A 13,491-nucleotide genomic window follows, 5' to 3' on the forward strand; every position below is an offset into this window, starting at 1 on the left:
ATTGCCTTTCTCTTACTATTTCTCCTTCACCTCGAACCCAAATAAAAATGAGAATAAAGGAAACACTAAAAGCAAAGAAAAGAACATGGATGGAGACTTTGATGAAGCAGAAAAGTTAGGTTTCTTAGACAAAGTAGACAAAAGTAGGTTGCATTCTAAGGTGAAACTAGTATTGACTCACATACAAAATTAGATTTTTGAAGTGTTATTTGTTGAATGAGATGTGAAGGCACCATCGAAGGTCATCTACAATGCATATGAAGGTGAAGAAAATGAAAAAAATAATAAGAGGCATTAGAATGTCGACTCTACTCAAAGTAAAACTGTAATACCCGGCTAGAATCCGGCATCGGGATTCCTGCCTTCCGGCGGAATCTAGGGTGTTGGATCTCTCTAGAAGGGTAGAATGTGTTTTCTAAAAGGTTTTTACTGATTTTATGGTTTAAAATGGAAAGGAAATGAGTTTTGGAAAGAAAAGACCAAGGAGGCGTTTGCCAGGTTCGGCCGCCGAAAGTGAAGTTCGGCCGCCGAACATGGGAAGGCTTCGGGAGCGCCTTTGGCCTCCGAAAGTCTTGTTTAAACGAGCCAAGGTTCGGCCGCCGAAAGTCAAGTTCGGCCGCCGAACATGTATGAGTTTAGGGGGCACGTTAGGCTGCCGAAGGTCTTCGACCAGGCCACCTATAAAGGGCCCTCAGATCGGAAATGGGTGAGTTTTCTCCCCATTCTCGAGCTCAGGTGAGTTTATGCCTTCCTTTGGTCGTTTTCGTGTTTTCTCTACCCATCTCTCAAGTTTTTCATGATTTCTACCCTTGTGTTTGAAGATTTAAAGCTTAAAAGGAGTTTTGGGAGCTTGGAGCTTTTGGAGCTTGGATTCTCCATACCTCCGAGTTAGAGATCTCGCAACCCTCGATCTTCAGAGGTAAGTGTAGATCTATGCTTCCTTTTATGTTTTAATGAGTTTTAAGTAAGTTTTATAGAGTTTGATGATGGAGTATGGGTAGATATGCATGTTTAAGTTTATGTGGGTTTTATACCCAATGTATGTTATGTGATGTTTGTATTGAGGAGTTTATGTTTAGTAGTTTTAGAAGTGGACATGTAATATAAGTTGATGTAATGTAATTTGAGATAATGTATGTAACTGATAGTAGAGTTTATGTTTATGGATTAGAGTGTGCTTTGTCCCTATAGACTGGTTAGTCCCTGTTAATACATGGTTATGTTTTTGTTATATGTTGAATTGAGAACCAAACTTGAGGCATGTAATGTTACCCCATTGGAGTATATGATGAGAACTCCAGTGGAGGTTTTATGATCTTATGATGTATGTTTCATGTCAGGATACATGCGCAGGTCAGGTTTGGGTTCAGCAGATGTTCAGTTTTCATGTTTTTATGGGATTTGACCAGGTATTAGTATGTATGTTTGGCTTGCTACGGGTCCCGGCGGCCTTAAGCCGATCTGGATCCTAGCGCCGGTGGCGGTTCGGGCCGTTACAGAGGGGTATCGGTTTCCGGGTCGTGACAGAATGGTATCAGAGCTTAGGGCCTCGAGAGTACGGTGTTTTGAGCAAGGATGCTCAGGGATGAAGGTATCCCACATCGGAAAGAGGTTAGCCTAGAGGTCATAGAAGGGCAAGCACAATAAGAAAGATCAAGAGTAGAATCATGTCCACTAGGATAGGATGTCGAGTCCTATCTTGCTATGATGATGTGATATGCCATGATTTCATGCATGTGCATAAATGCTATGATGTATGACAAGTTATGTATGCTATGTATGTATGATGTAGGTTCCTGTGTTCCCACATGGACCGTATGATGCTGATGTTGTTTGCATGCTTGTGTGTGTGCTTCAGAGGAGTCAGGATGTGGGGTACTCGTCGATCTGTGGAATCGACAGGAGTTCCGTCAGAAAGGGAAGGTATTGACACCTTTCCCCCTACCCTGCCGAGAGCGCAGTCGTGGGGAGTCAGTAGATGGAGGACATCAAGGGACCCTGGAAGGTCTTTTGATGCAAGCAGAGAAGGTATGGATCTAAGGAGGATGTCAGCTAGTATGAGAGAGCCTGAGATGGATGTTCAGAGAAGAGATTTCAGTTTGGGAATCAGAGTGCCAGAAGAAGGTATGGGAGATTCTCAGGAGGATGCTCAGACTCAGGATTCCAGGATTTCAGGTTCAGGAGGGATTGATCCCTCCACTCTGAGTACAGCCTCCACGAAAAGCAAGAAGTGGGGCAGAACCCTTAGGGGTAAGAAGAAGAAGTTTTGGCAAAATTTGAAGGCTAGTTTGGGTTTTAGTGGTTCAAGCTCTGGCTCAGGCAGTTCAAGATGCATGAGGTGCGGAAGGCCGCACAAGGGAGTCTGTCTGATTGGGACTAATCTATGTTTTAGGTGCGGACAGGAGGGGCACATAGCACGTGAGTGTCCCACTGTGCCCAGGTTGGTTCAGTCCCAGCCAGCAGCTTCAGGTAGAACAGCTCAGCCAGTAGCTCCAGCCATGGTTCAGGTTAGTAGTCGAGGCAGAGGAAGAGGGTCAGCCCCCCATTCTTCAGGTTCCCGTGGAGAAGGTCCGTCAGCTTCAGCTCGGATCTTCACCCAAGCTCAGCAGGAGGCAGACACATCAAACATGGTGGTGTCAGGTACGCTCACTTTTGAATGTTCTGATGTGTGTGTTTTTGTGAACCCTAGTGTTTTTCTCTTTCTTTAGCTGCTTTAGGAGCCGTCGAGAGGTTGAGTTGATAGCTTTTGGGCTAGAGTGTTCTCTCTGGGTCAGTGGACTCATGTGTGATCCATCTGTGGCAGAGTCAGTCTGCCGGTCCAGTTCTGTGTCAGCTGAGGGTAGATGCCTTACACCCGACATTGAGGTCCTAGACTTGACTGTCTGGACGTTAGTTTAGGGTTGGACTGGGTTTTTCTACTCGTGGTGCTATCTTGGTCTGCAGAGACAAGGTAGTCAGGTTCAGAGGACAGGATGGGTCAAAGATTTTCTTTTGAGGGGACACAGTAGGGATGCCTAGAGGTTTGATGTCAGCCTGTAAGGTTCGTAGGGTGCGTAGGAGAGGTTGTCAGAGGGTTCTAGCTCTTGTTTGAGAGTTCAACAGTCAGGTCGGGGAACCAGCCTCAGTGCCAGTTGTTAGAGAGGATTCTTAGATGTCTTCCCAGGCGAGTTGTCAGTTTTACCATCTGTCAGGGAGTTAGAATTTGGTTTAGGAGTGGTGTCTGGACGCAGAACCATTTCTACCCTTCCCTATAGGATGGCGCCTGCATAGAGAGAGGTAGCAGTAGAGTAGAGGCGAGACTTGGTAGACAAGGGGTTTTGTCCGACCTAGTACCTCACTCTGGATTGCTCCAGTATGGTTGTGGGAAACGAAGGATGAATCCTTGAGACTTTGTAACGACTGTAAGCGGTTAAACAAGGTCACTACCAAGGGCAGGTATTCCCATGTAGGATGGATGATCTATTGGGACAGCTAGTAGGAGCTGTTTGTTTTTCCAAGATAGATCTGAAATTCGGGTACTACCTGTGAGAGTCAGAGTTAGTTTTGGGTTAGTAGAGAGAAGAAGCCAGTTAGTAAAGATGAGAAGAGAAGAGTAAGAGCAGAGAAGGAGGAAGATAGAGAAGGATCAGAGTAGCGCAGCAGAAGCTTGTGGAGTTTAGGAACCTGGGAGTTCTTACTCCAGCTTTTGGTGTCTCTTTTTGGAGAGAAGCTTTAGAATTCGCTTGCTTGCTTTCATGCTTGTGTTTGTTGTTTTAACATTCGGGGACGAATGTTTTTGTAAGGGGGGTAGAATGTAATACCCGGCTAGAATCCGGCATCGGGATTCCTGCCTTCCGGCGGAATCTAGGGTGTTGGATCTCTCTAGAAGGGTAGAATGTGTTTTCTAAAAGGTTTTTACTGATTTTATGGTTTAAAATGGAAAGGAAATGAGTTTTGGAAAGAAAAGACCAAGGAGGCGTTTGCCAGGTTCGGCCGCCGAAAGTGAAGTTCGGCCGCCGAACATGGGAAGGCTTCGGGAGCGCCTTTGGCCTCCGAAAGTCTTGTTTAAACGAGCCAAGGTTCGGCCGCCGAAAGTCAAGTTCGGCCGCCGAACATGTATGAGTTTAGGGGGCACGTTAGGCTGCCGAAGGTCTTCGACCAGGCCACCTATAAAGGGCCCTCAGATCGGAAATGGGTGAGTTTTCTCCCCATTCTCGAGCTCAGGTGAGTTTATGCCTTCCTTTGGTCGTTTTCGTGTTTTCTCTACCCATCTCTCAAGTTTTTCATGATTTCTACCCTTGTGTTTGAAGATTTAAAGCTTAAAAGGAGTTTTGGGAGCTTGGAGCTTTTGGAGCTTGGATTCTCCATACCTCCGAGTTAGAGATCTCGCAACCCTCGATCTTCAGAGGTAAGTGTAGATCTATGCTTCCTTTTATGTTTTAATGAGTTTTAAGTAAGTTTTATAGAGTTTGATGATGGAGTATGGGTAGATATGCATGTTTAAGTTTATGTGGGTTTTATACCCAATGTATGTTATGTGATGTTTGTATTGAGGAGTTTATGTTTAGTAGTTTTAGAAGTGGACATGTAATATAAGTTGATGTAATGTAATTTGAGATAATGTATGTAACTGATAGTAGAGTTTATGTTTATGGATTAGAGTGTGCTTTGTCCCTATAGACTGGTTAGTCCCTGTTAATACATGGTTATGTTTTTGTTATATGTTGAATTGAGAACCAAACTTGAGGCATGTAATGTTACCCCATTGGAGTATATGATGAGAACTCCAGTGGAGGTTTTATGATCTTATGATGTATGTTTCATGTCAGGATACATGCGCAGGTCAGGTTTGGGTTCAGCAGATGTTCAGTTTTCATGTTTTTATGGGATTTGACCAGGTATTAGTATGTATGTTTGGCTTGCTACGGGTCCCGGCGGCCTTAAGCCGATCTGGATCCTAGCGCCGGTGGCGGTTCGGGCCGTTACAGAGGGGTATCGGTTTCCGGGTCGTGACAGAAAACTTTGGAGAGATACCTCTCTTTATCATTGTACTACCTAGAAATGGACTCTGATACACCTCTTTTCATGGTGATTTCTTAGTGAATTTAGTATAGGATTCACAAAAAAGAATTTTATTTAGATAAGAAGAGGAAGATAGAGTAAACCTATTGATAGAAATAGCTTTAAACAATAATGATGAGATGCATTTAGGTTTGGGTTTTCAAGTTGAAGAAGATAATATCATATTGACCAAAGCTTGATTTGATCGAACCTAGAACTATGATTTTTTTTTTTCTCTTAACTATAATATTTTATTATAAAAATCCATCTTCATTCACGGTAATGCATTCGTGTATTACACACATCCACTTTTTGATAATGGCTAGATTTAATTGGCAATTTTTGAGAATTTTACAGCATATTTTGCAAAATAAAAAAAATTAAAATGAATTTATTTGGCCCTTAATGAAAAGTATAGAGGCAAATTTGGATTTATCTCCTAATAATAATACATGAATTTTCATAGAGCCTCCCACTAATACTAAGACCATTAGTTTTAAATGAGTTCTAAATAATAAACTTAAAGCTAATAGTTATTTGGATAAATATAAAGTAAGGTTGGTAACAAAAAAGTTATTGTAAATAACAAGATATTGATTATTCTGAGATCTTTTCTCCCCTTACTAAAATTACTACTATTAGAATTTTGTTTGTTATTACAAATGCATCAAATAGATGTCAAAATAGCCTTTCTCAATGATGAGTTTGATGAAGAAATTTATTTTGGTTAAATACATATTTACACCGCTATATTAATTGATATTCATTGACTATCTAGACTCAAATGCTAACGCATTGAACACATGAATTTATAAAAATCATAATACTTAAACACCAATTAGTCATTATATTAATAATTTACAAAAAAAATAAATGAATCACGCGTGCTATTGATTTCACTATAAATTTTGCTAATTGTGCTTTGAATTTTTATAAACGGATAAAGTTAAAATGAGTAAAGTTTTATAATTTTATGAAAATTTATTGGCCATTCATCAAAATTTTAAGTGCATTTAGTAATAAGTCAAAACAAATTTTGAATTCTTTTTACACATCATTGATAAAATAATCAACAGATCACAATTTTTATTCATATATCTAATGGGTTAATATGAAATAGTATAGTGGTGTAAATATGTATTTGGGCAAATTTATATTCATCTATCTAATGAAGTCTATATGGAAAAAGAAAAAGAATACAATGTATGTAAATTTAAAAATTCTTTATATAATTTTAAACAAGAATGAAGGTAGTGGTACAAAAGTTTAAAAAAGAAACTAAATCCATTCATTTAAAATGCGATAAAGAAAATTGAGTTTTGTTTAAATGCACCGAATATTATAAAGTTTTTATTACTTTACATGTTGAGAATTTATTTTATAAAGTTTTTATTACTTTACATGTTGAGATTTACTTATCTTTGGATCTAATATGAATTATAATAATAAGACAATATTTATTTACGTATTTTGCTATTAAAGATTTGGACCTTATTGATGTGATTTAAAGTATTAAAAAATTCATTAAAAAATGAATATGTTCTTACACAATGACATTATTTTGAGAAATATCCATAGATAAATTATTTATTTTGATTGCAAACCTAGAAAAACTCTTTATGCTCCTCATAGTAGTTTATCACTTAATAATAGTAATATTGTTAATAAAACAGAGCACACTAAATTTATTGGTAGTTTGATGTATGCCATACTAAACTTAATACTGTATGTACTGCGTGTGATTGCTTTGTTTAATACATTTACGAATAATTCTAATCATGAGCATTATAAGTTACTAGATGTAAATATCATGTACCCTTACAATTTCATTAACAAAGACCTATACATACCACTCTTGATGGCTATAGAAAAGAACAAGAAAAAACAAGTATGCAAGTTTATGAAATCTCCCTAAGATGGAAACAAGTGAATAGTAATGGAATAAACAATTCACAGGAAAACTTCATTTACACGATCTTCATTTCATAATTATTTATTCACAAAATGCAGTGCTATCTATTTTTAGCCTTGCTCGTTACAAATGAAAATTGTATAATATGAATAAAAATAGTGTTATGATAATCATCAACAAATAATAAAAATAAAATATAAAATTTTAACATAGTTCACTCTCTTAATATAAATACGTTTACGAGCATTCATTTTCCACTATTTTCAATAAAAGTATTTAATTATAAGTTTAATTTATCTACCCTCCAACCCAATTATACCTAAAATTATCCTTAACTACAAACTACTCATAATAAATATATTAATTAATTTCTTTCATTCACTTTTAAAAATAACCAAATATATTTACAATAACTACATTATAAATCGCAAACAATATCTTTAACTACATTAATAAATTCTCCTCATCAATTTACAAGACTTTCTTCTACTTTAATTTCATATCTATTTTACCTTAGACCAAAATCTCTCTCTCCTCCATGGAATTGCGTTAAGCAAAATTCTCTCTATAATAAGCATAACCAAATAATCTCTTTATCATATTCCAATATATAGGGTTAGGTCTTTCTTTTCTAATTTAACTATGAATTCCACATTAAATTAAAAAAATAACATAATAAATAAGATATATTCTCTATCTAAACCTCCCCTATTAAGGAATATTTCTCCCACTCTAATTAAGAAAGAGTATCCCACTAAAATTAGGAGTCACAAATCTAATAAATAGAAAGTTTTTTGATATTGAGATCATTGTTAAGATGTAGATGCGTAAATATATTTTGGATATTAGACTTGCTCAAACTTCAAAGGACTTATTCATCAGCCAAAAAAATGTAAAGGATCAAGATGTTGGACTTTATAAAGTTACGCCACCCATCTCCATGGTAAAACTCTTTGTTTGACATCCTAAAGAGGGGATCAAATGCTAGAACCAAAGAAATATCGACAGATTGTTGGAAAGTTTTTGTACTAAAATATTACCAAGCTTGACATCACATATTCAATTCAACAATTCGACCAATTCCTTCAATCTTCTAGAATACCTCGTTGGCTAGCCATTATATAAGTCTTAAAATAATTATTGGGATGTTCATCAAAAGGTCTATTTTTTCCAATAATATCATCTTTTTAGCTTACCACATAATATCATCTTTCAATCTGATTCATAGTCGGACCGAACCGTGGTCAAGTCTGCTTCCACCAATACAGTCTATCGAAGCATGGCCAATACCACTGGAGTATTCAAATGGATCTCATTTCTCCTTGGTGATTTTTACATTACTTTCCACATTCCTCCAATCCCACTTCAGACAACCAGGTTGTGACATATATCAGCAAAAATCCTATTTTCCATGGATGCAACAAATAAATATGTCGACATAGATTACCATGTTTTGAAGGAGCAAGTCACCAAAGGATTTCTCCAAGCTATTCGTACTCTGACAACTTCAATTTGCTGATATCTTCATTGACCTATCATTTTATCTAGTTTTAGCTTCACTTTAAAATATATGTTTTTTCATTGTGATGATATCCTCCTCCTCTAGGGTTCATTAAATTTAATTGTGATATTTCATGAAATGATCAGTTTTCAACTATACTATTAATATGATTGTTATTAATAGTCCAGAGTTTTATTGCACAGTATTACTGAATAAGTTTAGTGTTTATCATTTATTGCAAGAGAGGAGCATGCTTTATTAGAAGAGGTTAAATTGACAGTTGTTGCTGGCTTCCAGTGTGTAGAATGCAAAACTGATTCTATAGTTTTTATCTGACACTCTTCAACACCCTTTGAATTCTTTGCAGTGAGATATTAGAGCATTAATGACCTCTACTTTAGAGGTTGGCTCACATTTACAGCGAAATTCTTACAAGTGTACACCACAAACTAATTCTTGAACTGCACTCTGGCAAATTTTTGTTTGAAAAGATTGTTACCATAGAACTGGATATAGCATAGTTTGTCTTTTCTTCAATAGTTGTGCCAATTCTACTGACTTCGCAGCTTATAATGCAATTTCCTTGCTGAAAAAGAAAGTATAATAAATTATCCCAATTTTTATCATTTTCCTATATATATATATATCCTAATTCAGTAACCATAAGGAGAACTACTCTCTAAATTTGCCTTTTCTGTTTAGCTATATTATTTCAGCATTTTTTAACGTTTCGCCATTTTAGTAAACTTCTCAAAAAATACTTAATAGGGTAAAATCGTGTAATAAACCTTAAAGTGATATTGAACTAGATCTCACCTCTACTTAGATGGGAGATAGAGAGCAATAGCAACATAATTTTCATTGCCTCAACAGAAAAATAAGAACGATCCCTCATTTTCCTCTAGCTCTTCCATGCCTTAAATCAGCCATTCTTGTATGCATCAAATCCATGATAAAACAAAATACAAAAAGGTTGATTTTACATATGCAATAAAGTCTCAGATGAAATCTCTCTTGATGTACCATAGAATTTGGAGAAATTTCCACTTTAAAACATCGTCATGAGCGTGAGCACTATGATCTCACTCAAACATGGACAATAACAGGGGGGAAAATTGCCTCAGAACTGTGACAGTGAGAAATTAGATTTGCTTTCTGATTAGTTATAGCATACAATATACACTCATTATGTGTGGTAATTTCTCAGCCAAATACAAGGTTACAGCTCATCAAATAAATAAATACAATACCATTAAATATCACATATTTGCTGTTGTTTCCCTGATTTCTTCCAAAGAGATTTTCTGCGCAGAATGAAAACCATCACATCCACATAGGACTGAAGAATAATTAAAAATGTCATGAAATATGCATTTACTATGTAATTTAACACATTTGCACACGTTAGTTATGCATTATTGTCATTTGAGCTAACATCATCTAAATTTGGTACGATCCCATTGAATTAAGAGGGTTAATATCTAACAGCCTTCTAGGTAAAATTGCAAGGCATCATATCTATGATTAGCTTTGATAATACAAATATTAGTAGAGAAACATAATAAAGGATTTAGAATTACCTGATCCTTTCCAGCAAAATCATTTTCTGGAGTTAGAAAGAGCATGCAGTGGCACTCCTTCCTGCCAAGACAGTCTTACAGTTAAAATAACAGGTACTAGATGATATTACTACTACTACTGCTACTACTACTATATCATTGGGAGTAGAGACAAGTAAAAACATAAAACACGAGAAAAACAAATAAGTCCAATGCCTTTCAAATACATTCAAGCCAATGAACTTTTGGATTAAATTATAAATAGGCATGTGATGGAGTTCTTTATTAGCCTTTTTGATGTTCATAAACCTTTGGGCAACAAAAAATTGGGGGAGCATTTATCATTGGAGGCTTTGGAGCCATAAGAAACAAAGCAGCCTTCATCAAGATCATGAATTGCATAGTCTGCTGCCCTTATTACTCAGCTGGAAAAGGCAAGTGCTACTTCTAATATGAAATGGATGTAAAATATCTGATGACCTAAACTATAGATGTTTCCTTCTCCAATTTGACATTGTTAACGGAGGCAGAAAAAGGCAAAGATGAATAACAACATAAAACACCTCCTTGTTCATTATTCACTGCTTGGAGTTAGAACAGAAAAACATAAGATTGCCAAGTTCTTTAAAAGCCTAGTAGCATGCCTTGATTAAATCAGGACGCCTTCTACAGGTTGATTCATAATTTCAAGTTTTCAACTCCTTGATCTATCAGAAGTTATATGGTTTATATATACTTTCTGCTTACATGTTACAGTCATTTGAATCTCCAGTTCAATTATGACTAGTTATTTCACACAGACAGTTAAATAATTGTGCAATCTATCAGGTAATTGTTGGCTCTTTTCATGGTAGAGAACAAATATTAAAATTCCATTACTTCCAGGACTTAAACTGCATTCTAAGAATCCATAATTTGGTCTCGTTGAAGAGGCAAAGTAGACATCTATTTTCCACAGGATCTTCGAAGCAGAATAGAATATACCAATAACATATTCAGAAAAGGAAAAAAGGATCTATCCTATAATTGTGATGGCTAATGCTAAAATAAACCCCAAATGTGTAAATTAGTAATTGCTAAACATTTCAAGGCACATTTTTCCATGCATACAAATTAATGAGACAAACAAAATAGGTTTGGCAAAGTAATATATTGGTAAATAACACTAAAATATAATCTGTCTCAAGAAGTTAATTAGAAAACCTTCAATGTATCATCCAAATAAGTTGTTTGCTAACTGCATGCCACATGATAGTTTGTAAATAAAAAGATATATCTACCTTTCTCTCATGGGAACACATGGACAATTCCAAAAGCCCTGCCCTGCCTCAGCTGCTTTGTCATCGTAATGCCTGTACAGCAAGGATTCAGAAGTTGAAGTCATGGTAGTATACTATTTTAAGTTAGTCCAACGGACTCCAGCAACTCTGAAAATAATTGCATCATATAGAAATCTATTTACCTACAAGGGCAAAGAGGTGCACCCAACGAATCTTTATGCTCTGCCAATCCCTGTCAAAAAGATAGATTGATTGCATTCACTAAATAAACAAATAACTATACTTAATTGAGCAAAATGAAGAAAATTAATATAAGACAATGAAGTCAATCATAAAAATCAAGTCAAATGCTAAAATTAGAGTAAAAAAGGAGCACTAGGAAGTTGTTGGAAAAAAAAAAAAAAAAAAAAGAAGCCACTAAAATCATACTTGATGGCAACTAAATTCTCGAAAGATTGACAAATGATGTTCCAGTTGCTTGCTTAAACTAAAAAGTCACTACCAATTCTTCAATTCGTCTTTTCTTACAGAGTTATTTTGCATAAGCCAATTCAGAGACCTCAATTACAAGAGAAACGGAATCACAAATGGGGAAAATTGCTACATCAAAATCAACAGAAGGTGGACAAAAAGAAAGAAAGTGAAGGCTACCTTAATGACAACAGAAGTGACCCCCTTATCGACGCAGAAATACGTCCCGGACTTACGAGCATACTGCTCAGAGAACTTCCTCATTATCTCTACCGACTTCTCCGATGGTTCCACTGAAACAAAACTATATTCAGCATAAAATCAAAAGAACAAAAGCTAGAATTTCAAATGCGAGAGAACTGGGGCAGCAATACAAGTAATTTCAATCTAGAAAATAGTAACTGAAGATTGGGGGTCAATTAGGAAATAATAAAGCTAATTACCTTTGGCTCGAATTACACTGGGTGGAACGCGGCGGAGACGGAAGGTTTTGGGTGGACATGTCAAGGAGGAGATGCCACCGAAGCTACAAGAACTAGCTTGGAGAGTCATGCTGCACCAGAAAAATCTGCAACCAAAAAATCGAACTACTGTTTATGTACTTCATATTTTTTTCCTGTATTTATCTCTCGTTTTTTTTCCATAACATCAAGGATAAATCAGACTTTAATTTATAAATTTTACAATATTTAACGGATTTATCTCTATATTTTATAAATTAACACTTAAATTTTTCTATCCATCTAAATTATAAATTTCTCCATTTATTTTTACCATGTAAACATATTTTTATTATCTTTTTAAATAGATAAATTATATATTAATTCTTAAATTTTAATAATTAATAGATCGATCCTTTATTTTTTTTAAATTATACATTTTAATTTCTCTATAATCAGTTCTTCGTTGAACATTTAAAATTCCATTAACTTTTATCTATAATATCTCATTTAACTAATTTTTAACATTTTTTATTCTTTAATTTTTATTCATTAAAATACTTAAATACTTATAATTTTATAACTTTCATAAAATATTTACAATTTAATGTGATCAGGATGAAACTGTATTGTAATTGGCTAAACCTGTCAGAAAGAGAACGTGAGGTGGTTGGTGCCTACGACAGCCGCTCCGACGCTCAAGTTAATAAACTGGAGAATAAAGCAAATATAGAACTTAAGAGTAGTAGTGTAAAAGAATTGCATACCTTTATCTATGTGATCGTTCACTTTTATATTGTAAGAAGATAGAGTTAGTAAGGTATTTTCTGAAAATCCAATAATGATATGACCGGTTGTTTGATAAGGGATATCGCCAGCCAATCAGTCGATGATCCCGTGATTATAGCCGTAATTGGAATACGCTGCCGATGCTCGACCTCATCAGGAGAGGACGAGTCTTGGTGAAGTATTAGGTATAACGATGTCTGAGTCTTCCTTTCTTTGGGTGGGACTAGGTACCGGTTTATCAGATTCTTATTATGTGGCTTTATTTTGTGGTGACAGCTCATGACTCACTTTGGGCGATTCTTGAATAGCATCAGAGGTCCCCCTATTGGTCTTCGATTGTTTAGATTTGAAGGTGACAGTCTATCTTTTCGATCTGGGATACATGGCCCATTGAGATTAGTCCTTCCCTGCTCACGTCGTTCTGCCTACCTAACTCTTTAATGATGGCTGACCTGTTTCTCGAGCCACATTTCAAGCCTACCATCAAAACTATCTTATA

The 13,491-nt window shown here is 35.9% G+C and overlaps 1 protein-coding gene across 2 annotated transcripts; it reads right to left on the reverse strand.

Annotated features, from left to right (window-relative positions):
• Positions 1-9,454: 9,454 nt before the first annotated feature.
• LOC110601157 (ferredoxin-thioredoxin reductase catalytic chain, chloroplastic) lies at positions 9,455-12,367 on the reverse strand. Of its 2 annotated transcripts, none has more exons than XM_021738193.2 (6): positions 12,207-12,367; positions 11,944-12,056; positions 11,475-11,524; positions 11,293-11,364; positions 10,034-10,094; positions 9,455-9,757 (listed from the first exon to the last, which is right to left on the reverse strand). In XM_021738193.2, exons 1-6 carry the CDS (start codon positions 12,313-12,315, stop codon positions 9,713-9,715), a joined length of 450 nt encoding a protein of 149 aa, XP_021593885.1. In that variant the 5' UTR covers positions 12,316-12,367; the 3' UTR covers positions 9,455-9,712. The 2 variants fall into 2 exon arrangements, with proteins under 2 accessions (XP_021593885.1, XP_043806862.1); XM_043950927.1 differs by having other exon boundaries at positions 11,944-12,067; positions 12,207-12,359.
• Positions 12,368-13,491: the final 1,124 nt, after the last annotated feature.

Source organism: Manihot esculenta, chromosome 15, assembly GCF_001659605.2.
Source record: "Manihot esculenta cultivar AM560-2 chromosome 15, M.esculenta_v8, whole genome shotgun sequence".
Lineage (NCBI taxonomy): Eukaryota > Viridiplantae > Streptophyta > Magnoliopsida > Malpighiales > Euphorbiaceae > Manihot > Manihot esculenta.

Excerpts from the sequence above, each read along its gene's own strand:
- LOC110601157 (XM_021738193.2), bottom strand. The coding sequence starts at position 12,315 with ATGACTCTCCAAGCTAGTTCTTGTAGCTTCGGTGGCATCTCCTCCTTG. Across the intron at positions 12,057-12,206 it reads CAGTGTAATTCGAGCCAAAG|TGGAACCATCGGAGAAGTCG; the intron begins GTAATTAGCTTT and ends GTTTTGTTTCAG. Across the intron at positions 11,525-11,943 it reads TCACTTCTGTTGTCATTAAG|GGATTGGCAGAGCATAAAGA; the intron begins GTAGCCTTCACT and ends TCTTTTTGACAG.